Source organism: Tympanuchus pallidicinctus, unplaced genomic scaffold (genome assembly GCF_026119805.1).
Source record: "Tympanuchus pallidicinctus isolate F22 unplaced genomic scaffold, pur_lepc_1.0 scaffold2, whole genome shotgun sequence".
In the NCBI taxonomy this organism is placed as follows: domain Eukaryota; kingdom Metazoa; phylum Chordata; class Aves; order Galliformes; family Phasianidae; genus Tympanuchus; species Tympanuchus pallidicinctus.
Window position 1 is genome coordinate 46,658,167 of NW_026294721.1, and position 27,711 is coordinate 46,685,877.

The 27,711-nt window shown below is 42.5% G+C and overlaps 1 protein-coding gene across 1 annotated transcript; it reads right to left on the minus strand.

The window, feature by feature from the left end:
* Window positions 1–189: 189 nt before the first annotated feature.
* Window positions 190–27,711, minus strand: LOC128080593 (uncharacterized). The gene is made up of 3 exons (XM_052682966.1): window positions 27,313–27,711; window positions 23,287–24,508; window positions 190–242 (listed from the first exon to the last, which is right to left on the minus strand). Exons 1-3 carry the CDS (start codon window positions 27,709–27,711, stop codon window positions 190–192), a joined length of 1,674 nt encoding a protein of 557 aa, XP_052538926.1.

Consider the following 27,711-nt stretch of genomic DNA (forward strand, 5'->3'; position numbering starts at 1 on the left):
AAACATGTGTTTCATTTAATCCAATTAATTTAGATTGGTGAAAAATGTTGAGATTAAAGTGAAAAACTTGATGAGCTTTGGAGTCACAGTCTCATTCGCAGTTGGAATTAAGCTATGGCTGTAAGATTTGTCTTTGAGTTTCCAGTGCACCAAAAGATATCCAGACCATTTGACTGAAGAAAGAGTCATCTATGAAAAATAAGGCTGCACTCTGCCTTGTTTATGTGTCTTCATCACGTTCACTGTAAAGTAGGTGAAGAAAAGCTTTTAAAACCTTCTTATGCCTGGCAATGTACATTAGTTCTACTACTGAAGTGGAATATGTCTTTAGCAAAGGGAATAACAGTGACACTTGCCTTGTGTAGCAGAAATGCAAATCCTTGCTTTCTGTAGCCTAGGGCCTTGCTGCTCTTGTGTCATTGCTGTGCTTTGCATTATGTTACACTTTATAAGAGAGAAGGATACAGATGATTAGCTCTCTTCTAAGTAATTTTGCTTATGAATAGTTAATCTAGATGAAACTCTTTAGCAGAACTGACTGTTGCAGTGCTTTCTGGACTGTGGTATAGCTATATCCTGTTTGTACCATGGACCAGTTCACAGCTTCTGGGCTGCAGAGGGAGGTAAAAATACCAGAATGCAGAGGTAAGACAGCAGCAATGAGCATGGTCCCTGTGTCACTCCCTTCACTAAGGACCGTATGTACATACATACAATTATACATATAATGTATATAAGCTCATATTAGATATACAACTATTCACAATTTGCAGTAGTACCAGATGAATGCATCCTTTGGTTCTGCAGGATGTCCCCTCTACTATACCTTTCTCCTCTTTTTATCACGTGTACTGAAAAACACAGTTAAAAGACTGAAATAACAAATCCAGTCTACTTGCTCTTCCTTCCTCAAATATAGAAAAAATAGTTCTAAATAACTGTCATTTGGTTACTAGCAAGTGAGTGTTATTGCTGCCAGTGCTTTAAATCTGGTTTTCCAGAAACTGTAAACTGTTCAGATTTAGAGGTGATTCTATGACTTGTTTCTGAGTCTGAGGTACATATCTTTTACACTTGAAAATGAGCATGTCATTTGTGGAGTATCTGCTCTATTGGCCTAGCAACAAGTTTGCTTACAGCATATTTTTCTACTGCATTAATCACTAAGATTTCATCTTCTAGTGGAAGAGAAAGAACTTTAGTTGCAACCTGAGTAAACTAGTTGTTTTTTTACCTGTTGTATTCAGCATACACAGCAGTGAAATAATGCACAGGGAACAATTACAACAGTTCCTTCTGTACTTCAGTGTTCAAATAAAATCACTGAGATCAATGTCAATATAAAAATATACTAATTACCAAATAGTGTTGAATAAAAATCTCTTATGCAATGATTACCCAGATAAAAAGTATGAAATCTAACAACAGAAGATTAATCTATCAAGGCAATTGCATTTCCTGGTTTTACATTAATATTTATTTCCCTCGGTAATGACATAACAAAAAGGTTATTGCAGTCTTCAAAGCATGTTGCATGCCTAAAAAAAAAAAAAAAAAAAAAAAAATAGAGAAGAGAGAACCAAAGCCCTGCTACTGCAGTGGAAAAGTAGAAGCTAAAAAAAAAATCCAGGATAGATCAAATTTGTGACTTGTTCAAAAGTAGTGTGAATGATGAATGTGACAAAGAGCTACTATAGGAATGTGGAGGTTAAATTAAATGGCCTATGTGATCTCTCCAGTGTATTGACCACAACTAAATATACAACCCAGTTGCCATAGCACATGCCATGTGTACCTAGTGTTGGCAGTTGGGCCTTCTTAATTTTTCATGCTGAGGTCATGTAGGACAAGAAAACACTGTCCAACAAGTTCATTACTCATTTGGTTGATAACTACTTTCTGCTTACTGACTGAGTGATAGTATACAAGCTTGTTTTATTTAAAGTAGAAAATTCAAGGTGTTCTAGTTTTACATCTGGGTTTGAGTTCACTTATTCTGCTGTCTGGGATGAGGCAGTTGAATGGCTCCATACCCAAGGCACAGGTGGTATGGAGCTAAGGAGAAAAAAGAACTACAACTGATATTTCAGTTTTGTCAGCTATTGTCAGCACTGATCCTGGAAAAGAAGTAAATTTGCACTTAACAGCCTTTTGTAACAAGGTAACAGAAATTCCATAGCCAAATTTCATGGCCTGCCGAAGCAACTCAAGTTTCATTTTGTGCCTGCCTAGAGCTCATGGAGATGTTGTGACTGTGATAGATTGAAGAATTGAATTGTCATGGATAATGATACTACACCTACTGCATAAGGACTCTGTGGCTTCTAAAGCTTGATGTGCTAAAGTTCTACAATTTTCTAGGATTAAGGCAAGCTTGTCTTCAGTTTAGTTTTCAATTTCTCCCTTTTATACTGTTTAGCAAAGAGAAAAACATTTGAAGCTGGTAAGTCTGATACTAGCCTTTGGCTCAGGTTTGTTTGGCCATTGTTCTTGATTTCCATGTCAGACTGCTGAAATCTGGTTTGAGGGGAAGGGAAGTAAAGAGGAGACAAAGCACGGCAGAAAGCCTGACAGGCATAAATTTCACTTTCCAGAATGTCTGTGCTTGCAATCAGCAGTCTTAAAAAGCTCTGCTAGGATCATCAAGAGATGATGCCTATCAATCAATCTTTAAACACTGCCTGTTGTGTTCTCTTGTCAAGGATAGAACTGAATCTACAATTCCCTGAAGGCTGTTTTTATTCCATTTTGCAGCCAAAGGAGAAATAAGGGAAGTTCTTCTGCTTTCCAATACATTAAGTGGTGTGGATCAAAGAGATTAGTATCATGGCCTAAAAAGTTATTTTTCAGAGCTATAATAGAATCTGTAGTGCATTTTTTTCATGGAATTGTTTAAAATATAAATCAAGTCTCATAGTATTGATTGTAGAATGTATTTGCAGATGTCACCCCTCAGTATAAGGAGACTCAGTATAAGGAAAAAAAGTGCTTTACTTTCTGGTGCTGTAGGATTTTATACATTCGATAGAGTATATGCGAAAGGCATTATATAATTCTGAGTTCAGGCTTTTTTCCAGATGACAGGCATTACTTTTATGATGCCTTGGATGGAGTGACAGAATAAACTGCTCTGATTTATACCCCATTACAACTAGTGATACTGCCGTCATGACTGCTGCTCTTTCTCATTATGCAACATCATACACTCCCTTCTCTAGCAGTGAAATACACTGCAGAGTTCCCAAATATCAGCAACACAGGTCGATTCCCATCATGTGTCTTACTTGCTCACCCTGGGAACTTTTCCATTTTAGACCTTGGCCTACAGATCCTCTTACGGATGGTTTCCATTCCGTTGCCTTATCTGGGGTATACATGTTATCTCATTCTTCATTTTAGATGTACTGTTTGGAGACAAGCACCAAAACAATAAATCATGGAACTAGGTTATTTTTAGGCCATGTTTCCGAATCAACATTGAGACTATTTCTGAAGAACCTGCACAAGGAACTTATTGTGTGCATACACAAATAAATGACACAATTCAATGGTTTAATACTATCTGCCAAGTTAAACTACTGCAGAGCAGCTGTGTACATTTAAAATGATCCCTGGCACTTCTGAAGAGTTCATAAATCAGCAGTAACATATTTTCTTCCAATTAAGAGAGTTAAAGGGGAAAAAAAATTAGAAATTAATGTGTCTGGGGCATAAATGACATCTCTATACACTTGTGAATAAGGAACTGGGGGGGGGGAGGGAGAAAGAAATCAATGCTCTACCAATTGTGAGGATGATAGTTATTTCCCAATGTCCATTTTTCTAAGTGTTTCAGATGTTGTCAAAAGTATTGTTAGAAGCAGGCTTGCTTGAAGCCAGACAGTGATGCTAGCCCACATCTACTGAAGAAAACAGACACTCATCAACCAAAACACAAAAGTACTGCATAAATCCTCAAACTATGTCTCTCTTCAGTAAGAGTTGTGTTAGATGTTACTACCCCAAATGGGTAGACGCAAGCCACCTTTTAGAACTTACTCTGAAAGTAATTGCTAAAATACTGATATTGTTTTAAGGAACAACACAGTATTGTTCCACTTCTAAACTTTCCTGCCAATTCTCTGGCTGGTAACAACAGCAAGCGCCACACTTCTGCTGAGTGACTGCATCATTGTCTTCTGCTATAGTAAACAAAGGAGACATGCAAAGGAGGTAACAAGCATCAATGTGTCTTCACCACCAGTGGCAGTCTGTAGCATTTTTCTGCCTTGTACAGGTTCCCTCAGCTTTTCACAGTACAGTTACTTTCCTGTCAAAACCATATTCTCATTCCAACCATATTTGATGCTGTTTGTATGTCTCTGGGAATAGAAGTATAAAATGTGTATTTTTAGTTTAGATCTTACTGATGGAAGCACAAGGAAGAAATGCATTAATAAAAACACTACAAAAATTAAAAATTTAAACCTAATAGTTCTATTCATGAACTAATGCCTATCTGACCTATTTACATCTCCTCTTGCTCTCTAGCAGTTTTTTCAAGTGTTCTCCAGAAAGCTCCATCTGATGCAACTCTGCTTCCTCCTTCTCTTCATTGAATTGTAGCCACAATCAGCTTCCCACAGCACTGGCATCTTAAGACACATGGTTCTTGCATATGAGCAATCTCAGACATAGGACCTCAGGCAATGATCTACTGCATCTTGCTGCTCAGAAGAGATTGTTAGAGTAGATACTTCTTGCCTGTTCAAGTTTTCAGTATCTCTGAAGAGGGGAATTGTACAGTCTGGCTGGTCAATCTGTTCCAGGGTCTGATGACTCTCATCCTGAAAGTTTCCAGCTTTCCAGCCTTTGTTTCTTCAACTGATTACACCTGAAATGGTGGCTCCATCTTCTCTACTCCTTCTTTCTAGGGGGAAATTCCCAGGAAAAACTCAGCACAGAACTGAATTAATTTTTCTCATTATTTAACTACTACTTCTGATGGATAAGTAGACTCAGAACTAGTCCTCTCCATGCTCCAGGGAAAGGATATCTTCTTTCACTCTGTGTTCTGGCAGGATGTAGGACTAATGTATGTGTAATTGCCAGAGTGTCTGAAGCATGCTTGAGTCTGCTTCTTGTTAACTAGACCGTCATTTCCCATTTGAAACACAGAAGCTATGTTAAAGCGTACCCTCTTGTTTTAAGCTTGTAATAATCCAGGCCGTTTTTGTGGTAAACCAAGTGTGGAGTGGATAAGATTTGGAGGACTGGGAGACAAGTCTGGGTCAGTACTGTTGCATCTTGACATAATGAGTTCATAACATCATTTAGCTGTAACTACTAAAGTGGCGCATAAAAGTTACAGCCTGGTATGATGTTAATTTAATTAGAAATAAAAGACTGGCTTTAATACAGATTTGTAAAATGTTTTGTAAGAATGCCAAATCATGTGATTTTTTTTTTTTTTTTGCACGGATTTATTTCCCATGTCAGCTGTCTCTGGTGTCAACAATCTGTCTGACAGTCCAAACAGGGACATTTTAGGTCTGGGGAGCTCCAGAAACTGAACAGGAGAGCATTTCTAACTATCAGCATAATCCTTCTGGAAAGGCAGCAGATATTCTGGAGTGTCATAGTGTCTTTTGTAGGTTCTTCATAGCTTATGTTCATTCGGCAATAACAATGATGAGCTCTTGTTCTTCAGGTGATACTGATCTGTATGTACAACATATGGACAAGCAGGTGTTATTTAAACAAAATTCAGAGAGCTAACCAGGTGAATCGTACCAGCTAGCTGCAAATGGTGCTTAAATGGCTATCGCAGAAACATAGAGCAGCTGAGGCTGAAGGGAGCCCTGAATCCACCTGCTCTAATGCCCTGCTTCACTAGGGCTGCCCTGAGCCGAGTGTCCAGGCAGCTTTTGAAGATCTTCAAGGAGAAAGACTTCAAAGGCACATGTTAGCTGTGTGCTATGTCTTGTCCCACTGGCTGCCTGTGTGGAGGATGCTGCATGTTAAAGAATATGCTGGCGTTCCTCAAGGGTCTGTTCTAGGACAGCCAGAGAACCTATATCTTCCAACAGCTATGGACAAGGTCCAGTTGTTGCTTTACCTGAAAACTGATGTGAAAATGATTGTCATCATCTTTGCTTCTTTTGTCCCCCTCAACTTCTACTGAGAGAAGTGAGATATTTTCCAGAGGGAGCATCCTGTGACCATCATGCCAAACTAGGTAGTGATGAGAAAACTAGGTCTGCTAATTCCTAGTGGCAGGAAAGTGGGTGGTCTTCATACTCCACTAATGCATAAGTGCTGGAGAGGGTTAGGCCAGGAAATGTGCTTAGACAGCTCAATCTCCACTGTTAGATGCCCTTATCAGCTGCCCAGAAACCAGGTATAACACCCCCACTTGCACAACAATTTATTTGGCCAGTTCTGGGTGTGAAGTGAATTGTTTTGCTTTGACATGGATAAGTATGTTATTATAAAGCTGACCACAGCCCCTGACAACAACTAACCAAAATCTCACTGAAAAAAGGAGGCCAGGTTAGGAAACAGCAGGCAAGGGTGAGTTTAGATGGTACGTTGATACTTTCGTGCTGAACTGTGATTCTGTGGCACTTGCTCAGCTAAGCCCTGCAGACATCAAGTCCAAGCAGCTCCTTGCGTTTTTTATTTGAATAACTGACTGTGTAAAAGCTCATCTCACCTACTAGGCAGGCCAGAGAGATACCAGGACCAGTGTATCTACTCCAAGTTCATGGGTGAGATGCAGCACAAAGTGCTCCCAAAACACACCTTGAAACATTGCCAGATTTCCCCATTCCCCCTTCTCTGGTCTGGGAAGGCCAAAGTCTAGCCAAGAGTCTGTAGAATCTTCCAGAGAACAACCCAAAAATTACCCAGCTGTGATGCCCTCTTCTGGTCTTAAAGCTTAGAAATCAAACTGCCCCTCATGAGCAAAGAAAAGCCAGCTTAATGTGATGAAATATTTTATACTTTCCAGTAACTAAATTCATTGAAAATTAAAGATTTTCCTTTCTGAAAAGCTAAGGAATTGTTGGTAGTAAATATAAGTAATGCTGTAGAGTTTAAGGTTCTGAGGAAGTCTGTGTTTATTTTAGGGAAGATAGCAGAACTGATTTGTTTTCTAGATTTTTCATGCCCCTTGATGAAGTAGTATTTTGCAAATGTTGTTTAAAATTTCAGTCTTATACATATATATTATGGCTCTGTGACTATATCCCTAACTGGATAGTCTATTAAGGAATGCAAATAGCATGTGAAAAGTTAAAAATGCTTTTACAGAATATACATCTTACTTTGCCTGTGAATATCTGACAGAGATAAGAGATTTTTATGATCTACAAAATATTTTTTACTGTCATATTGAGCAGGCTTAAAAGCCAAAGCTCCAGTTAAAGCACAAGGTATGTAAAGACTCCCACCTAAAGAGCAGTGCAATAAACATAAAATGCTTTAAAACAATCATCATTTGCCCACTTTGAAAAAATATATACCTCATAGCTGTAGAGTACATGGCTAGATGGAAGGAAAATTCCACTGAGTATTTTATCAGCTGGCTGCCATTCTCTGTATGTGAGCCAATAAAAATGGAGAATTTTATTGGGAAGCAATAATTTCCTTTATATCAACTCTTGCAAGCACTATTACATCAAATCCCAAGTGTGCTCACAGAAACAAAACACCCTTTAAAATGTTTTCCCAAGATATGATGCAGCCATTCCATCTATCATTTGGATTCCACTGTTTTAACAAAATATGTATAGTCAGAGGCTTGAGCTTCAGACAGCATAGCCAGGCAAAAGAACTACAGGTTCAGTAAGGTTTTACTACGTTACTTTTTGGTTTTAATTTTGGGGGTCAAAAGACTGGACTATCTTGGCTGTGATGTAACGCAGCTCTAAGAGGTAAAGGCAGAAAGACCACGGCTTTATTGAACAGCTCCGGTTACACAGGGAAGGGATGTGAAAAGCCTTTTCAACACAGGAAGCCATAGTCACTCCCTTGACCAGAGGCAACACTTTAAACCAAATTAAACAGAAGTCAGGTGACTAGGAGAGCACCTGCATATTCCCAAGACCGTTTGGCCATTGGTCTCAGGGACCCAACTGTCTGAACCAAAGTGTAAGTCAAATAATTCTTTATGGCCTTAGAAAGCATTAGAGCTATCCCCCAACCATTTGTGTCTTTACTGCAAAGCTTTGCTGATACACTGAATTTAAATAATCTCCCATTTTCTAGCTGGCTGAGATGAGTAACAGGCCGTCTCTTCAGCTCCAGCCTCAGCCTGGCTACAATAAATAAATTCACACTTTGTTTATGTACTTTTTGTTCATACATAACTTCAGAAACCGTGTAGCCACTGAAAGCCCAAAGGAGCCTTTAACAATATTTAAAAGCAATTGTTCTTTTGCCATCAGCGTCAGTGTGTGTTACTGCTTCTTGCCCAGCTGGCTAGTTAGTACCAAAGTTGATCAAGATATGAAAATCACTTAAAGCAGTGCCACGCAAATGTTCAACAATTTCATGCAATTTCAACAGCAGTTCCTCTGGTTTGGCTTGATTTACTTTGAGGTGATTTTCTCTCTCTTTTTCTTTTTTTTTTCTTTTCTTTTTTTAGCGTCAAGTTCAAGAGGAGCAATGGAAGCTACAATGAGCTGCTTCTGCACTGCCACTGACCGGAGCCAGCCCAGGAGCAGTGCCAGTTGGCAGCCCATTCTGCCTGAAAAGAGAGAGGGATAGAAGGGGATCCTTCCAGCATGGGGTTGTTTGGTGCTTTCTCTGTTCTTTGCTAAGCCGAGACAGATTTAGAAACAAAATGTTCAGAAAAAAAGGACTGGAAAGGTTTTCTGTAGAAAAATATTGTAATAAAATACTGTGGCTTGTCAGTTTTTTCCTTCGTGTTCTTCAGGGAAACTGTTGCTGGGAATTTGACCTCAGGACTCAGAGAGTTTCTGTGAATCCCAACCTACATTTCAGACAAGTGAGATACCTACAGTATGTCAGCACAAGACTGCTGGCCATTTTCCCTACAAGAATACTGAGCCCTCCCATATGCCACTGAGAGATTAGAGTATAACTACTTTTGTTTGTTTGTTTGTTTTAAGCAATTTCCTTTAGTGCTCATTGAATTGCTCCATGACACACTGAGCAACTTGTTTTCATATTACTACATGCAATTCTGCTGGATGAAATTTGTGTCGCAAAGTGTATTCTCGGTTTTAATCAAGCTCTCTTGGCCAAGGAAAGAATGATATTTGAGAGGAAGATGGGAAATGAATGCAAGGAAAAAGATTTGTCTTTTCTGTCTACTATCTGAAAAATAAAAACACCTGATTTTATTAATGGGATACCCATCCAGCTGGCCTGGCTCTGCTGAGTACCAGTTGCAGTCACAAAATCTCAGGCCTTTGGTGCTTTGAAGGCAACAGAGTTGTGCATGGTCAGTGCCATAAAAAGAAGAAAATAGTCAGAAAGAAAAGTAAAGGCCATGTATACCATTTAATTGACGTGACTTTGGAAACGCTTATGTGAGCAAAGTAATTAAGGCCAAGCACTAGGGAGAGCAGGAAGAAAACTGAGAAGTAGCAATTAATTTAAAATATTTTGATGTTTCTCTTTGCAAATTCCATCATTTTCATAACACAACACAACCTAGAAGTAACATTTTGCATCTTCAGTATGTTACTCTATGCTGGATACAGACACCTACCAAATACAGTATGTCTAAGAGATGAATAAAAGAACCAATTGTTTCGGCTTCAGCATGATGGTGAACTTTGATGGCATCCTACTAAAACACATAACATTTATTGCCATGATAAACTGCTCTTGAGGGAGTGATTTCCCTGCCCTCCCAGCTGGAGCTGTCGTGCTGCAATGACAGAGTGGGTAAGGAAGGGACAGAACAATAGCGAAGTCAAGGAGCTGGAGCCTGACCTTAACAGAGTGGGTGGTATTTGCTGCAGTCCAGAAAAGCAAATAACTCATTCAAAGGTGATAGATTTTACTGGGGAGTGGAAATAACAAAGCTGAGAAATAAAGTAGAGCAAACAGAGTATGAAAGCATATTAAAGTAACTGAAGGGGAGGGAACTTTTCAGTAGGTTTGAATGCCGAGGGGAGAAAGAGAAAAAGAGAGAAAAATAAAGAAATAAAATACAGGAAAGGGGAAAAGGGATGGGGAAATAAGAAAGGCACAAAAAAGAAAAGGAAAAATAGACAGGAAAGATCAAAAATAAACAAAAGGAGGGAAAAAAAGAGAAGAAACTGAAAAAATACAAAAGAGAAAGTAAACAAAAAAAGAAAAAAAAAAAGAAGGAAGAAAAAAATATATATATATATAAGAAAAAAGCAAGTCTCACAGTTGTGAGGTGGTCTTGATTAAACGTATCACTCAGTAACACGTCCAAAACACACCAAGCCATGTCACGGAACACCTCGCCTGACAGCCAGTGTGTAATTGAGTAGTTGTACAGGAAAATTTGTTTCTGTTTTCTCTTATTTGAGACCAGATACTGCAGGACCTGCAGGCAGCAGCGTCCTTGGTCACTGCCTCAGTCAACGCACAGGAGGAAAAAACAGCTGTTTTTTTTGTTCAGTGCAATAATTACCTGTACGCTTTAACCACTGTGTCTATTGCCTTAATTTCTATACAGTCTAAGAATGAGAAAGGCCAGAGACCTACTCACCAATCTAAAAAATGAGGAGTTGCTTTGGTACCAATGACCTTAATCCTGTTGCACTTGCTGTGTGCAGACAAAACATGACACCGGCCGCAATGTGTGCATTTGGAACTTGAAAGGGTTCAGTTCTCCAAAGCTGAAATAAATCAGTGTGATGACTGACTAAAAAGTGGTATTGTTCAAGGATATTTTATTTGCTCAGAAAAACACTACAGATAGGAGAAAGTATTCTGGCTGAGAGGAGACACGGAAGCTGCAACACACCATAAATATGCATCTAGAATGACAGAAAAGGAAAAAAAAGTGTCACTGAATTAAAATTACAAGTTTAAAAGTCTCATAGCTGGGAGTGTTCCAAAACACATGTAATAGAAAGTACTCTCTCTCAGGGGCAGCTCCTGCACATATTGCATTAAAGTGTTTCAAAATAGCGATGTATTTAATCTTAGCGTGCTTTTGGAAACAGATGTCTCTTTAGACTCCATGTAACACAGGGGAGACTGGTAAAGAAAAATTCAGGGATGTCTCCAGCATCAGAATGTTTAGTAGTAGAGCAAGAGAAACCCCACTTTTGGCAGTTCCTGGGGAGAGTGTGAGTGGCTGGCCACCCCTTCTACAGGAACAGTGGTCCCAGGCACTTTGAAAACTTACAGAAAATAACTTTATTGTTACTATTGCTATTATTATTACTATTATCGTGGCACACACCATGTTTGGGTCCTGCAGTCAAGGCAAAATTCTTGCTGGGGCCTACAACCATCCCAAAGATTGTACAGAGGAGCAGATAGCAAAGAGCCACTAGTTAAAAAACTGGTAAGGCACAAAGGCTGGGAGGCAGCCACCAGCCCCTGCAGAGGCCACGTAGGCTCCAGTTTCTGAATGCATTTGTCCTGCTCTGCTCACTGGTTTTGCTCAATACCATTTAAAGAAAATAAAAATTAAAATAATAATAATTAAAAAATATATATATTAAAAAATGGAGTAGTTTTTGTTAATGGCTACTTTACATCTTGGGGCTCCTGCAGAGCTGATAATTTGCAAGAAAAATATTCAAGAGCCAAAGCACTCTATGGAATACAATAAAACCAGCTTTGCCATCCCCATGAAGCTTGCTTTGGGTATGACCCAGATTTGGGAGTGCTGTCTGCCTCTAGGATCCCATCCCTTCAGCTTCAGTTCAGCAGAGATGCCCAAGCATGAGTGGAAGCCCTGGAAGGGACCTTTCCCCAAAGCGCAGCCCATAGCAGCATCACTCTTCATACAAACAGCCCACCTAGACAGGGCAGCTTGGGTATCCCTGAGATGGGTTGGTTTTCCCTTAGACTGTGAAGGTACCAGAGCAGCTGAGCTGTGGGAACTGCTGGACACATTTTTCTGCCAGAACCACTACATTGCAGTTGGTTTGCTTTTAATAGCATTTGTGTGCACATGTTAAATATGGCCTCGCAAGTGCCACGGCAAGGTTATGATAGAAGGTATGTATAAACGAAAATATCTAAAATAAGTAATTCTTCATAATTCAATATGACATCCTTCCTTTAATTTAAACCTAATCAGGGAATAAGAAACTAAGAACAGCTGTAAGCATTCACATTACATCTCTCTAGGGAAAAGTACATAAAGTTAGGATTTGTTTTCACCCAATGGAAATTTTGCGATTTTGCACAGCCACTCTTTTTGTTTAAGCTTCTTCTTTATTACATTTTCCATAACAGAATTTACAATCCTCACAAAATAAAAAGCAATCCCTCTGCATTTTCCTTGGGCAGCGCTCTCGCCCTACACTCTCCTGCTCTAAACATGAAAAGATTAAACACATAAGTGTTTCTGGTAATCAGGCTATCTCAGCTGTAAATTCAACAGGCAGGAAAGACCCTTTTTATTTGTTTTTATCAGCAAAATATTCCGGGAAACCCTGCATGGCACCACATGATGTGCACATTTCTGTTTTTAACGTTCATACCGTAAATAAGCTTTTAGCAAACCACAGCCAAAGGCCTTTTATAGCTCTCCCTTCTGCCTGTATCAATCTCTTGGACAACGGTGCTAAAATAAAACGCACGGCGAACTCAGAAGCAAGCACTTCCAGCTATTAAAGTGTTCCTTCCAGCGGGCATTCCCATATAGCATGTAGGGAAGCGTGGGACCTCGCAGCACAAAACAACACAGCTTGGGGACCCCGACGAGCCCTTGCTGCTAACGCAGGGTGAGATGCAATGGAAAAAACATGAGATAAGCAGAAGCCTGAGTCCTCAGAAGTCAACGGAAAGCAAATAATCCGATTACAGCGCAAGACTCTTGGAGAGCCGGACACTAATGAGGGTTCACAGAAAACGCTCGGCTGCTGAAGCTCACTCAAATAAAACACACAGTATTTGTGAACAGCAATGCCTTATGAATCCACAGCTAATGCTAGCAACAGCCTCTTAATCTGTACTTAATAATCTTCTGGCAGAGTGAAAGGCTGACCCAAGGCAAAGTTTAATGACCGGGCTGGTCACAATTGGTAACAATTAATTTTTCTGCAAATGTGCTTTCCATGGTGGGAAGTGCAACTATTAAACTTCCAGGCATGTTTCATTGAATTTTTTTTTTATTAAAGAAAGGAGACACGACCCACCCTAAATACTGCATGAGACCATATTTAATATTAAATCTAGGAACAGTGGCAAAATCTTGCAGAAAAAGATGACAGATGAAATTGGGATATTTGACTGGTCACAGCCATGAGTGTTTTCTTCTTCACAGACAGGAGGAACCTAAGAAAAAAAATGGCTGTGAATTTTCACAACAAAAGACTGTGAACTTGCCCTTTCAAAAGAGAAAAACTAACATGCCATGAATGTACACTGGCTATTGAGAGCCAGTTGCCTTCAATGGCTTTGCCCAGCTATATCAACAGGCACAAACAGCCCTTGCCAGCCTAATCCAGCAAAGCATGAAAGTACCTACTCAGTTTTCAACCAATGGTTTCAGCGGGACAATTCGCAGAACATAAAACCGTTCTGATCATAGGTTGCTCTTCCCTGCTGGGGAGCCTGAGATGGCAGCTTTTGCCCCACTTGCTGCCATTCTACAGGGCTCTGCCTGCAGGCAGGCATTATGTGACTGGGAGTAAGCCTGGGCATTTTCCTCCTTGGTGGCCCTTCAGAAGATGCTGGATGCAGCCAGACTGCACCAAGGCTTTTTGCCACTGATTTGTTCATTACTGTTGGAATTATGTTACAGTTGGAACTAAAGCGTCAGTGTGCTTTTTATGAGGACAAAGATGTGCTTGTTTGTTGGACTCTGATGAGAGAGTTGTGAGAGGGAGATTGGAAGAGGCTGTAGAAAGAAAACAAGAAAAAGGAGACAGCCAAGAATGGCCTGCTTTCACCCTGTTTTTAACAATTTGTCCAGCCAATGTTACAGGTTTTAAACACGTGCACCATAAAACTGATTAATTTTTCTTGAGCAGCTTTGGAACCTCTGTTTGTCTTTTTTCCTGCAATTACAAATTTAATTTGGAGTAGAAGAAAAAGAAAAGAACAAAATGAAAGAAACGAAGTGGAAAAAAGACAAGAGAAAAAGAAAAAAAGGGAAGGGACGGGAAGGGAAAGGGAAAGGAAAAGGAAAAGTGAAAGGAAAAGGAAAAGGAAAAGGAAAAGGAAAGGAAAAGGAAAAGGAAAAGGAAAAGGAAAAGGAAAAGGAAAAGGAAAAGGAAAAGGAAAAGGAAAAGGAAAAGGAAAAGGAAAAGGAAAAGGAAAAGGAAAAGGAAAGAAAAAAAGAATGTGAAAAGTAGGCACTCCAAAGAATGTTTTGCTAGATACTTAGTAGATATCTCAGGTCTACAGCAGAGCTGATTTGAACTCGAGGCAAGAATTAGTAGCCTACTAAAAGGCATAGTGTCATGTCATAACCTGTCACGGTTGGTAAGAACTGTACTTCTAGTAAACGAAGACTACAAGGCTTTAGCAATACAGAGAGCACAAATGCATTTCATGTATAGTAGTGTATGGGCTGAAAAACACTTCTGGCCTACCTCATCAAATTAAAAGCTTCAGCCAGCCTAGCTAGGTTCTACTCTTGCTTTTGGCAAAAACACGCACATATATACAGCTACATATAAATTTTTCTAAGATAACCATGATTCTGCACACAATACACAAACATTTAATAAGACTTTTAAAATGATTATTGATAAACACAGATAGCTTTCCTTCCAAATTCTGAACTTCATATAGTTCAAGTCAGGATAAAACAAATCCCATATGATTCAAAACCAAACAGAGGTACGTGTGATATTAAAATTAGTTTTATCTATTGTCCTGATGTTGCCTCCTGTGCAGAGGAGTGCTTTTTGCCTTTCTTTTTTCCTTTCCTTAGCTTTTTTTTTTTTTTTTTTTGGCCTGGAAACTGCCACAGAAAAGTCTGGCAGCTATAACCTTCAGCTAACTACTAGCAAATGCTAACATGCTGTAAAGTAGAACATTTATACAAGATCCATCTGGCGCATACAAGTTGGAATCCAAGATTTAAAGCCATTACACTGTGCATATGCATTTACACCTTCACTGGAGCTGGCAGAAGAGTCAATTTTGCCCCATGACTCCAGTAGTAAAAGAAGGGGTGTGAAATGCACGCTGACCTGCGCTCTGCTGTCCGACTGCAGTTGTTACTCACTGAGCTTTGGTGTGTTACATCCCAGGCTTTGTGCCAGGAGTAAATTAGTCCAGTGCAGCCTTGCCTATCAGAAATTAAATAGTACAGGAGTGAAACATGCCCATAAAGTATTAGAGAAGCTAAGCATTTTCTTTTGATCAAGCTTACAGCTGTAAAAGGGGGGTCCACCGGGTCTGGTAAAACAAGAACTGCTCCCACAAATAGGGTGTCTCAGCTGGCTCGTTTTGCCACAACTGAATGGGAAAGAGGGAAAAACGGCTTTGAGTTGATTCATTCCTCTCTGTGTACCTCAGGTGTGCTCAGCCATCTCGTGCCTGTGTGCTTTCCTGCACCGCACGCGCCCATCTCTGCAGGCAGAGCACACCGGGGTTGTCAGCCTCACGTCTCTTTATCTGCGTGCTGAATGTAGATAGGAAAAACACCCAAAGTACGCACAAAGTAATGATGAACATTTCCATCATCATGTTAAAAACAACAAAAACAACAACAAAAAAACAAAAAAAGTTGAAGGCAAAGGCTACATTTATACTACCACCAGAATTTGTATTTTTGCAAAGGAGCAGAAGCCGGTGACTATAAGGCGTTCGCTAATGCCCTCTGCTGCCTGTCTAGGTGAACTTCGCTGAACGCTGCCTCCTCAGGAGAAGCAGAACCTCGGGAAGCTGTTCACTAGTGCAGTGGAATTGTGAAATCCCCTAAGATGGATGCAAGTGCATCTTGGGGCAATGTGTTCTGGTGCTCTGCCACTCTAGCAATGAAGAACATTTTCCTTTTACACAGTTTCCCTTCTTGTAACTTGCCAGTCTCATTATACCGCATGCACCCAAGAGCCTGGTTCCATCTCCTCGATGCTCCCCTGCAGGTCCCTCCATAACTACTTCGTCACTAGGCTGAGGAAGGTCAGCCTTCCTTCACACACCACCCACCAATCCCCATTCACCAGGCCTCTGCCCAGTTTGCTGCCTCTCCCGTGGACTTCAGAGCCCAAAGCCAGATGTAGTGCCCCAGTTTGCAGCCCTACAAGTACTGGAAGGGAAGCAACCCTTCACCAAGCTGCTGGCTGGGCTCCTGCTCTCAAAGCTCAGCAGGAGTTGGGTCTTCACCATAGAATCATAGAATCACTAAGGCTGGAGAAGATTTCTAAGGTCATCAAGTTCAACTGTTGACCCATCCCCACCATGCCCACTAACTATGTCCCTCAGTGCCACATTTACACTTGTCTTAACATCTCCAGGGACAGTGATTTCACCACTTCCTGAGCAGCCTGTGCCAACATCTCACCACATCTCAACACTCCTTCAGAGAAGAAATTTTTCTTAATATCCAACCAATATCTTGTCCTATCACTAGTTAAACAGGAGAAGAGTCTGAGCCACACCTCATACAGTCTCTCTTCTCTTAGTTGTAGAGGGCAATAAGGTCTCCCCTGAGTCTCCTCCAGACCAAACAGTCACCAGTACTGGGGCACCAGCATTGGCATAGCCCAGCTTGGACCCAGAACTCATATCCTCTCTGCTAAGCTGCCCAGGTCTGGTCCAGCCCCAGCCTAACCCAGTGCATGGCATTTCTCCATCCTCATCTCAGGATGGCACATGTGTCTGTACTGAATTTCTTGAGGTGACTGCTGCCCTGCTCCTCCTTCAGCATGTGGAAGTCCCACTGAGCTCAGGTCCCTAAGGGATTGACCAGGCCCTCAGGAAATATTTTGTCTGTGATAAAACCAGAAATAATTGGATTAGGACAGTTACAAACAACAAGAACAAATGTAGAACACTGCTACCTGTTGGGAAGCCTTAAATCTTTCGACTAATGACTGTAAATTTAGTTCAAATTTTCACTGGTATTACCAACACAGTGACTCTGATTTGGTTTTTGAGTGAGAAAAACACACCTGGAGACCACCATGTGCAGTGGTGCTCTAGGTGAATTTCCAAAGTCAGTATCAGGGAATCCTAATAACACAAATGTCATAGGCTTATTTGAGTAACTGTCTTTTAGCTGCCACAGATGCTAGCTATTTAATTTCATTTCCTCTGTGGGAAGTGGAATGATCAGATTTTATACACTCACACCTTGCCAGCATAACGAGATTGTTCTCACACTCACGTGCAGAAACTGAATGCTGCAGCTCCCTCGTGTTTTGCTTGTTAAAAAAAAAATAAAAACGAAATGTTACTACAAATTGTCCACCAGATGGAGCAGGAGCATCCCAGCCAGAGGAGAGGGTGGCTGTGGAGGGAAGAAGTTGCCAGTGCATCCAGCAGTAACAGCTGTGAGCAGAACAAAAATATCCTGACGTTCTTCCCAGCCGCACCGAGGAAGCATTTTAAAGCATTACTTACAAGAACATCGTTATTCACATACACTGTATGACCGTTGCACCAGCAAAACAACTGTATGGACAGGTTCATGAGTGTAAAGAGGGATTTCTCCAGAAAACGGCAGGTTTAGGGGTAGGATTAGTGTAGTCAAAACAAGAATAAACAGCACAAAGCTGTAGATACACACCCCTCCTTGTTTGACCAACCAGAAAAGCTGTGCACTAGTCAGTCTTTAACTAATAGAAATAAATTCAAATGGCAAAATCATTTTGAAACAAATCTAACGCTGTTAAAGAAACATCATTAAGGAAAACTAGTTCTGCACTTTGCAGCTGAAGTCTAAAGGTACCTACATAAACCTCACGTCTTTCTGATATGATAATGAGGTGGGTTTTTCATGCAATATGTTTCCTGCCATGCTTCCCTTCATTTTAAATTTAAGTTCCCAGAGCACATTGCAAGCAACAGACCAGGCTGGGAAACTGCACCTGTTTGATTCCTGTACACCCAGCTTCTTCGGACTTTCAATCGGGCTATGAAGCTTTAAAAAGGTTTTCTATCTTAGTAAGTGACCAGGCGGTTATCTTGAACTGCCCATCCTTTAGCATCCAAACTGACATCCTCCCTGCATTCAATAGCAGTAGGGGTGTCCTCTGTCCTTTGGGGCATTTCTCACACTTCCTTCCTGTAAGCAGAGGTTTGGGAAGGTTGGAAGGAAAGATGCAGTTTTGTACATTTCTGACTCAATTTTTGTATGTTAGGGTTACTGTTCAAAGCAATGAAGATAATGGGTATAAAGAACTAAACACCAGCTTCAGTAAGCAACTTTCACATTTTCTTCTGTATCAGTTGTGTTGTACCCCTCTGGTTGCTCATACCTAAAGCAAGTCATGATTTCAATTGCATTTTTCTTTTCATCAGGGCTAAAAATGTTCAAAGGATCTATTTTCACGAATTCCTCATTAACAAAATATTTTTTTATCTGCTCTGAAACTGCCCTTATTGCCAAAGACAAACTGCTCTTCTTCCAGCCACAGTTAGTTCCATAAAGACAAATTAAAATAAGCAGATACTACTTACATGACTAAAGAGCAGCAATGTTGTACACAGCTGCATTATATGGAGAACTGGGAAGCAGATCCTTCTGACAATGTCAAAGGCATATTCCTAGAAAGTGTCTCTCATTCAAGCAAGCCACATGAAGCACTTTTCTCAGAGAGCTACTAATGTGAATGAGGTGACAAGACCAGGTATTAGTAACCACTGGTGCTCTCAACAACTTTCTGTACAACAAACTTTCTGTATAATTTTATTATAGCTTTGCATTTTCTTTTTAATCAATAAAAACAAAACCCCAGAGATGCTTCACTTTCCAGCACAGAAGTTACCAGGTGCCCAAAAACGCTGTGTCAGTGCCTGCATACGGGCAGCCCGATGCCCAGTTCTCTTCAGGACAGTGGGAAGCATCCTTCCAAATGCACATTCACAGGGTGAAGTCTGGTCAGTGCTCCCCAGAGAGCCAAAGTGTGAACAGTGCTAGTAGGAATGCTGCATTTCATGCAACACTTCATCTATAACAACTGGAAAGATCAATCTGCATGAAGTTAATAATGCTTCACTTTAGCCATCAAGGACTAAGAAGTCCAATCTGTAATCACCAGTTCATCCTCCATGTAACACAGACAAGTTATTCTCTCATCTTTCCCTTCCTTGAACATAAAAGTAATTACACAAAATAAAACAGCTGCCAATTATCCTAAACGAGCTACAGCCTACTCCTTTGAGTAGTGAGTTAAATTGCAGAGGTGTCACGGAGTTGATCAGATCAATCTATGTCCGTGACAGGGGCGGCAGGCCTCTGCCCTCCCCCCCCACCCCAGTCCCACAAAAATGGGAAGGAAGGAAGGGAGGAAAAGAGCAGCGGCAACAATCTATGGAGGAAAACTTATTTTACTATAATATTGGAATACAAGATAACACAATATATACAATTTAATTGAAATTGAGATGAATAAATCAGACAAGATGAGAGAGAGAGTTCCCGGGACCGAGTCAAACCTGAAAAGCTTGGAACGGCTAGGAAAACACCCTCCAGCATCCACTGCCAGGCAGCAAGAGAGCGCTCCCCCCACCCGGAAGGGCCAGATCCCGTGACTGCTGTAATGTACAGGGATAGGTAGCTGGGATTGGGGCAGTGACACTTTAATGCCCCGTGCACTACATGATGTTTTGATGTGGAATACTGAAACCATAAAAAAAACCAAGAACATAGAACCATGACATTCCACCCCTTATTCTACATCGTTACATCATGCTTAGAATATATATATATATATATATATATACATATATACAAACAAACAAACAAAAAAATGATTAAAATGCACACATGACTATATACATATACATAGAATTAGTAACTGCACTCCCCCGGCATCAAGTTTCCTTGTGGTACACATTGGACATCCCCATTCTTCTGCATTACCCACCAAGTGGATCCTGGTCCCTGGGCAAAAACTGTACCACGGAGAGGTTTGCCCTTTCCAGAAGCTGGAAGAACCCAAACTGCCTTTCCTAACATGTTCTTTACATGTACAACAGGGACTTTATCTCCCTCTACGGTATGTAGGGAACTGGATTGGTTGGGACCATCACGATTGATAGATCCTCTGGTATTGACTAACCAGGTGGCTTCTGCCAAATGCTTCTCCCAGTGCTTAAATGTTCCACCACCCAGTGCTTTTAGCATCGTTTTTAACAATCCATTGTATCGTTCAATTTTACCAGAGGCTGGTGCATGGTAGGGGATATGGTAAATCCACTCAATGCCATGATCTTTGGCCCAAGTATTTACAAGAGAATTTTTGAAATGAGTCCCATTATCTGACTCAATCCTTTCTGGGGTGCCATGTCGCCACAGGACTTGTTTCTCGAGACCCAGTATGGTGTTTCGGGCGGTAGCATGGGGTACTGCATATGTTTCAAGCCACCCAGTGGTTGCCTCCACCATAGTAAGCACATAATGCTTACCATTGTGAGATCGTGGCAAGGTGATATAATCAACCTGCCATGCCTCCCCGTATTTGTACTTTTGCCATCGCCCTTCCTCCCACAGAGGTTTCATCCTCTTAGCTTGTTTGATGATGGCACATGTTTCACAGTTATGAATAACCTGTGCAATGGCATCCATAGTTAAGTCCACCCCTCGGTCTCTAGCCCATTTGTATGTTGCATCTCTCCCTTGATGACCTGAGGTCTCATGGGCCCACCGAGCCAGAAATAATTCACCCTTGTTCTGCCAGTCCAGGTCTATTTGAGCCACCTCAATTCTGGCAGCTCGGTCTACCTGATGGTTATTTTGCTGTTCTTCAGTAGCCCGACTCTTGGGCACATGAGCATCTACATGACGCACCTTTACAACTATAGTCTTTGTTCGGGCAGCAATGTCTTTCCACAGTTCAGCAGCCCAAATAGGTTTACCCCTTCTTTGCCAGTTATTTTGCTCCCACTGCTGTAACCACCCCCATAAGGCATTCGCTACCATCCACGAGTCAGTATAAAGATAGAGCATTGGCCACCTTTCCCGTTCAGCAATATCCAAGGCCAGTTGGACAGCCTTTACCTCTGCAAATTGGCTTGATTCTCCTTTCCCTTCAGTGGCTTCTGCAACTTGTCGTGTGGGGCTCCACACAGCAGATTTCCATCTGCGATGCTTTCCCACAATACGACACGATCCATCTGTGAACAGGGCATATTTCTTTTCATTCTCTGGTAGTTCATTGTATGGTGGGGCCTCTTTAGCACGTGCTACCTCTTCTCCAGGTGGTGTTCCAAACTTTTTACTTTCAGGCCAGTCCATGATGACCTCTAGGATTCCTGGACGGCTGAGGTTCCCCATCCGTGCTCGTTGTGTAATCAGTGCAATCCACTTACTCCAAGTGGCATCAGTGGCATGATGGGTGGAGGGAACCTTTCCTTTAAACATCCAGTTCAGCACTGGCAGTCGAGGTGCCAGAAGAAGCTGTGTTTCAGTACCGACTACTTCGGAAGCAGCCCGAACCCCCTCATACGCAGCTAAGATCTCCTTCTCAGTTGGAGTGTAGCGCTCTTCAGACCCTCTGTACGCCCGACTCCAGAATCCCAGGGGTCGGCCTCGAGTCTCTCCCGAGGCTCTTTGCCACAAACTCCAAGTGGGACCGTTCTCTCCGGCAGCGGTATAGAGGATGTTCTTTATACCCTGTCCCGTCCGTACTGGCCCTAGGGCCACAGCACGGGCTATCTCCTGTTTGATCTGTTCAAAAGCCTGCTGCTGCTCAGGGCCCCATGTAAACTCATTTCTCATTCGTGTCACATGATAAAGGGGGCTTACAATGAGGCTGTAGTTTGGAACATGCATTCTCCAAAAGCCCACTGCACCCAGAAAAGATTGTGTCTCTCTTTTGCTAGTGGGTGGAGACATGGCAGTGATTTTGTTGATCACATCTGTCGGGATGTGACGACGGCCATCTTGCCACTTTATACCTAGGAACTGAATCTCCTGGGCAGGTCCTTTCACTTTGCTTCGCTTAATAGCAAAGCCAGCACTCAGAAGAATTTGGATCGTTCGCTCTCCTTTTGTAAAGACTTCTTCTGCTGTATCGCCCCACACAATGATGTCATCAATGTACTGCAGGTGCTCAGGAGCACTGCCCTGTTCCAATACAGTTTGGATCAGCCCATGGCAAATGGTCGGGCTGTGTTTCCACCCCTGGGGCAAACGGTTCCAGGTATACTGAATGCCTCTCCAGGTGAAAGCAAACTGTGGCTTACATTCTTTGGCCAAAGGAATGGAAAAGAAGGCATTAGCAATGTCAATGGTGGCATACCATTTGGCTGCTTTTGACTCCAGTTCATATTGGAGTTCTAACATGTCCGGCACAGCAGCACTCAGAGGGGGTGTGACTTCATTCAGGCCACGGTAGTCCACCGTCAGCCTCCATTCTCCACTGGCTTTACGCACTGGCCATATGGGGCTGTTAAAAGGCGAGTGAGTTTTGCTGATCACTCCCTGGCTCTCTAGTTGACGAATTAACTTATGAATGGGGAGCAAAGAATCCCTGTTGGTGCGGTACTGACGCCTGTGCACCGTTTTTGTAGCAATCGGTACGTGTTGCTCTTTTACTCGCAGCAGCCCCACAACAGATGGATCTTCTGACAGGCCAGGCAGAACAGACAGCTGCTTAATGTTGTCTATGTCCACAGCAGCTATTCCAAAGGCCCATCGATACCCCTTAGGGTCCTTGAAATGCCCCCTTCTGAGATAATCAATACCTAGTATACATGGAGCCCCTGGGCCCGTCACAATAGGATGTTTTTGCCAGTCCTTACCAGTGAGGCTTATCTCAGCCTCTAACACAGTCAATTCCTGAGAGCCCCCGGTCACTCCAGAAATATGGATTAACTCTGTCCCTTGGTGACTCGAGGGCATCAGAGTGCACTGTGCACCAGTGTCCACCAGTGCCTTATATTTCAGTGGTTCTGATGTGCCAGGCCATCGAATCCACACAGTCCAATATACTCTATTATCCCTTTCCCCCTCCTGACTGAGGGCAGGGCCCCCCTATTCATTACCTGTGGTAACTGGAGCAACTGCACTGGTGGTTGATCTGCTTTGTAATTCTTTCACCCGGGCTCGTAGTACAGGAGTAGGTTGACCGTGCCACTTCCCCATGTCTTCTCCATGGTCACGCAGGTAATACCATAAGGCAATTCGCGGTGTATTACCCCTTACTTGAGCTGGAGAGCGTTTGCTTCTAACAGCTGAGATCTTTGATGGTGCACGTGAGAAGGAAGGTTCTTTGTCTTTAGTTAGGTGGGCTTGCATACATTTCATCATCTCCTTCATCTCCTTCATATCCTTCGCTAGACTTGTTTGATTATCCTGATCTTCATCAAGCGTTTCTGATACTGCTACAGGTTTGTCGCGGTTAATCAGTTGAGACATTTGCTCCGTCATCATTTTTGATATCGCAGCAACGGCAGCATGAATTGGGGACAGCAATTGTTCGTAGTTTTGGAGCGTAACAATTAATTCATAAACTAAGGGCGTTCTCTGTTGTTCGTTGAATCTGTCACACGCTGACATCAGTGTAGAGGCATATTTGTCCGGCGCTGTTGTCACAATTTTCTGCCATATCTCAGGCGTTGTCCTCACTTTTTCAGGGTCGCGGTTTTGGTGTGGGTCGTTAGGAACAAAGTCAGGGTCATACAACATTTCCACCACGCCTATTTCCCTCAAATACTGGATACCCTTTTCAACTGTATCCCATTTTTTCATTGCAATCTTCAAGCCATTTTTGAAGGGATACTTTTCCTTCACGGCTGTTAACACTCGTTCCCAGAGGGAGGCAGCCTCATCTGAACATCGACTAATTCCTCTATCAATAGCTGGATCTCTGGCAATGGCACCGAGTTGGCGAGCTTCATTACCATCCAGAGACAAGCTATGGGCCCCACTGTCCCAGCAGCGAACCAACCAGGAAACAAGAGTTTCATTCGGGCGCCGTGTAAACTCCTTTCTTGAACCTTGGATTTCAGTCATCTTTAGAGGCCGGCGAGTAGTAATAGAGACTTCCTCTTCATCACTCTCTTCTGCACGTCTCTTAGTTTTCCCTTTTGCCTTTCGCGATGGTGGTGGTGCTGAGGAGGGCCCCTCGCCTGGATCTTCCTCCACCTCCTCCTCCTCTTCTTCTCTTTTTCGTTCAAGACGCGAAGACACTCGTTTCCATTTCTTGCCCTCCACAGGAGCAACTGGTATTGTTACTGGTGTCTCCTGTGATTGATTAGATTTGACCTGGGGATTTTCCCCTTTAGCTTGAACCTCAGCTCGGAAACTCTCTCTCTCCAAAATGGTGTTATATAGGGCACGGTAAGCACAAGCCAAACCCCAAATAAGTTGTACCTCCTTAGATTTATGTAAGCCGCATAGTCCTTGACTCAAATACTGGCTTAGTTTCTCAGGATCCCACAGGTGTTCAAGGGTAAAATCCCATGACACTGCAGGTCCCCATGCTTCTAAGACCTTTCCTAAACCTCTCCAAATTCCCTGCCAATCATCATTCTCTAGTTTTGGAAGAGACTCCTTCCCCTTATTACAAATGAATTGGAATACATTCAGGAGAATTGATGACACGCACACCACCATGACTATTAATTCAGGATTCAAAAAACGTTTGACAAACCGAGAAGAAAAACCGGAGACTGGTCTGAACATCGTGTTGTTTGTAAAATTAGCTATTCCATTTGGGATGTAACTGTTTGTGAAATTAGCCATTCCATTTGGGATGTAGCTGTTTGTGAAATTAGCCATTCCTTCCGGGATGTAAATGTCAAAATTCAAATCATACCACATTGCAAGTAGGTGAAACATAGGTGTCTCCATCAGTGCCATTAGGTACCTATATACGGTTGTAATTCCAACACACGTAAGTGCAAGATGGATTATTGGCCAGTAGGTTGTGAGTAACACCATTGCTTTAAATCCTTTACACAGCGCCCCCACGATAACGAGTGGGTTCATCAGATGTGGCTGCTAAAAAGGGGTTAATGAATTGAAGCTAACAAGAGCAGGGAAAAAAAAAAAAAGAAAAAAAGGCACTACCCAGACTAAGTAGTGCTCAAAGTTTACAAATATCCCAGAACACTGGCAGTACGCCTAATCTTTCAAGGTCAGGTTTTTCAGCACAGACACTTGAACTACTGATAATGCTCCCTAACGAAGCTCTCTAAGAGCAGAGAGAAAAAAAAGATTCGTTCTAACAGCTAAAAAGCAGCTCGTGCCCCACGTTGGGCGCCAAAATCTGTCACGGAGTTGATCAGATCAATCTATGTCCGTGACAGGGGCGGCAGGCCTCTGCCCTCCCCCCCCACCCCAGTCCCACAAAAATGGGAAGGAAGGAAGGGAGGAAAAGAGCAGCGGCAACAATCTATGGAGGAAAACTTATTTTACTATAATATTGGAATACAAGATAACACAATATATACAATTTAATTGAAATTGAGATGAATAAATCAGACAAGATGAGAGAGAGAGTTCCCGGGACCGAGTCAAACCTGAAAAGCTTGGAACGGCTAGGAAAACACCCTCCAGCATCCACTGCCAGGCAGCAAGAGAGCGCTCCCCCCACCCGGAAGGGCCAGATCCCGTGACTGCTGTAATGTACAGGGATAGGTAGCTGGGATTGGGGCAGTGACACTTTAATGCCCCGTGCACTACATGATGTTTTGATGTGGAATACTGAAACCATAAAAAAAAACAAGAACATAGAACCATGACAAGAGGGAAGGAATTGCCTCTTATCTCAGTAAAGCTGGCTAACTACCCAGCTACTGCATGGTTCCTTTCCTCCTCAGTAGAGGTAAGAGAAGATTCCTGCTATGTTTACAAGAGGAGCTTAGGCATCCTCCTCCAGAAACTCCTGAGCTAGGAGGTCTCCAAAAATGCTTGGTATGTTTGACTCACATTCACAAGACTGATACAGCCACAAACTTCAGGGAAATATCCTAAATTGCATGTCTTTGTTGGAGTAAGGGACTCCAAACTGAACACAGTACTCCAGGTGCAGCCCCACCAGATCTGTCTACAAGGATGTATGGGAACTGCTGAGTTATGGCCTGAACCTCTGATTGATCACCTGAGGCGACCAATGAGTCAGCCAGAGGAGCACAGGTGAAGGCAATTCAGCTGTGCTGCTGGGAACGGGTGGAGCCAGGCTCTACCCCTCCTAGACCTGTTTAAGAGCTGACTGCCAGTGGAGAAGCATCTCTTTGGGAGATAGCCTCTGCTGGTGTTTTGTGAGTGAGCCCAGGATAGGGGTAAGCCTTCTATTTATCCTCTTTTTGTTATCATAGTCTGCTTTGCCAAACTCACTGGAGGCAGTAGGACAGGTGGCAGATTCATTAACCACCTATTTACAGCAGAGGGGATGGGCTATAAATCCCCAAAAGGTGCAAGGTCCAGGCCTCTCTGTAAAATTCCTGGGGTGGTTTAGTCAGGAAAGACCAAAGTGCTACCCAGTGCTGTCATAGATAAGGTTCAGGCATTCCCAGTCCCTACAACATCGGAGCAGCTGCAAGAGTTTCTAGGTATATTGGCTTATTGGCGTTCCTTTATACTTCACCTAGCGCAGCTGCTAAGGCCACTATACAGACTCACAAAAAAGGGGCAGCTATGGGACTGGGGGAAAATGGAACAGGATGCTTTCTAGCAAGCAAAACTTGCAGTTAAACAAGCCCAGGCATTGGGTATATTTGATCATACCCTCCCAGCCGAGTTGGACATTTGTGTTACTCAAGACGGCTTCGGTTGGGACCTGTGGCAACGTCAGAGTTGTTCGGACCCCCATTGGTTTCTGGTCTCAGGTTTGGCACAGAGCAGAAGAAAGATACAGTATGATTGAAAAACAGTTATTGGCTGCCTATTTGGCATTACAGGCAGTAGAGCCAGTAACTCAAACGGCAAAATAGTCAAGACCACTCTGCTGATTCAGGGGTGGGTGAAAGATCTGACCTACCTTCCTAAGACAGGGGTGGCCCAAGCACAAACAGTGGCACAATGGGTCGCCTATCTCAGCCAAAGAAGTAGTCTGTCTTCATCACCCTTGAAAGAAGTACTCCAGAAGATCCTAGGCCCAGTGACATATCACAGTGATGCACCAAAAGAAATACTGGTCGCTCCACCAGAGAAGAGTCCTGTTCAGGAGGACTGAAGATGCCTGGTACACAGATGGGTCCAGCAAGTGCAACCCAAGCAAGTGGAGAGCAATAGCGTACCATCCTTCCACCGAGACAATCTGGTTTGATGAAGGGGATGGTCAGAGCAGCCAATGGGCAGAACTGTGAGCCGTGTGGATGGTTATAACCAAGGAACCCGGTGATGGTATCCTGAACATCTGCACAGATAGCTGGGCTGTGTACTGCGGGCTCACTCTCTGGATTGCACAGTGGGCCACCCAGGAATGGACTACCCACGCCCGACCAATTTGGGGGCAAAGACAT

Coding starts and splice junctions, on each gene's coding strand:
- LOC128080593 (XM_052682966.1), bottom strand. CDS start 27,711: ATGTCTTTGCCCCCAAATTGGTCGGGCGTGGGTAGTCCATTCCTGGGT. Junction 24,509..27,312: donor CTGGAGTACTTCTTTCAAGG/GTGATGAAGACA, acceptor GAAAATCCCCAG/GTCAAATCTAATCAATCACA. Junction 243..23,286: donor AGTTGCTCCAGTTACCACAG/GTAATGAATAGG, acceptor CCTACTTTACAG/TGAACGTGATGAAGACACAT.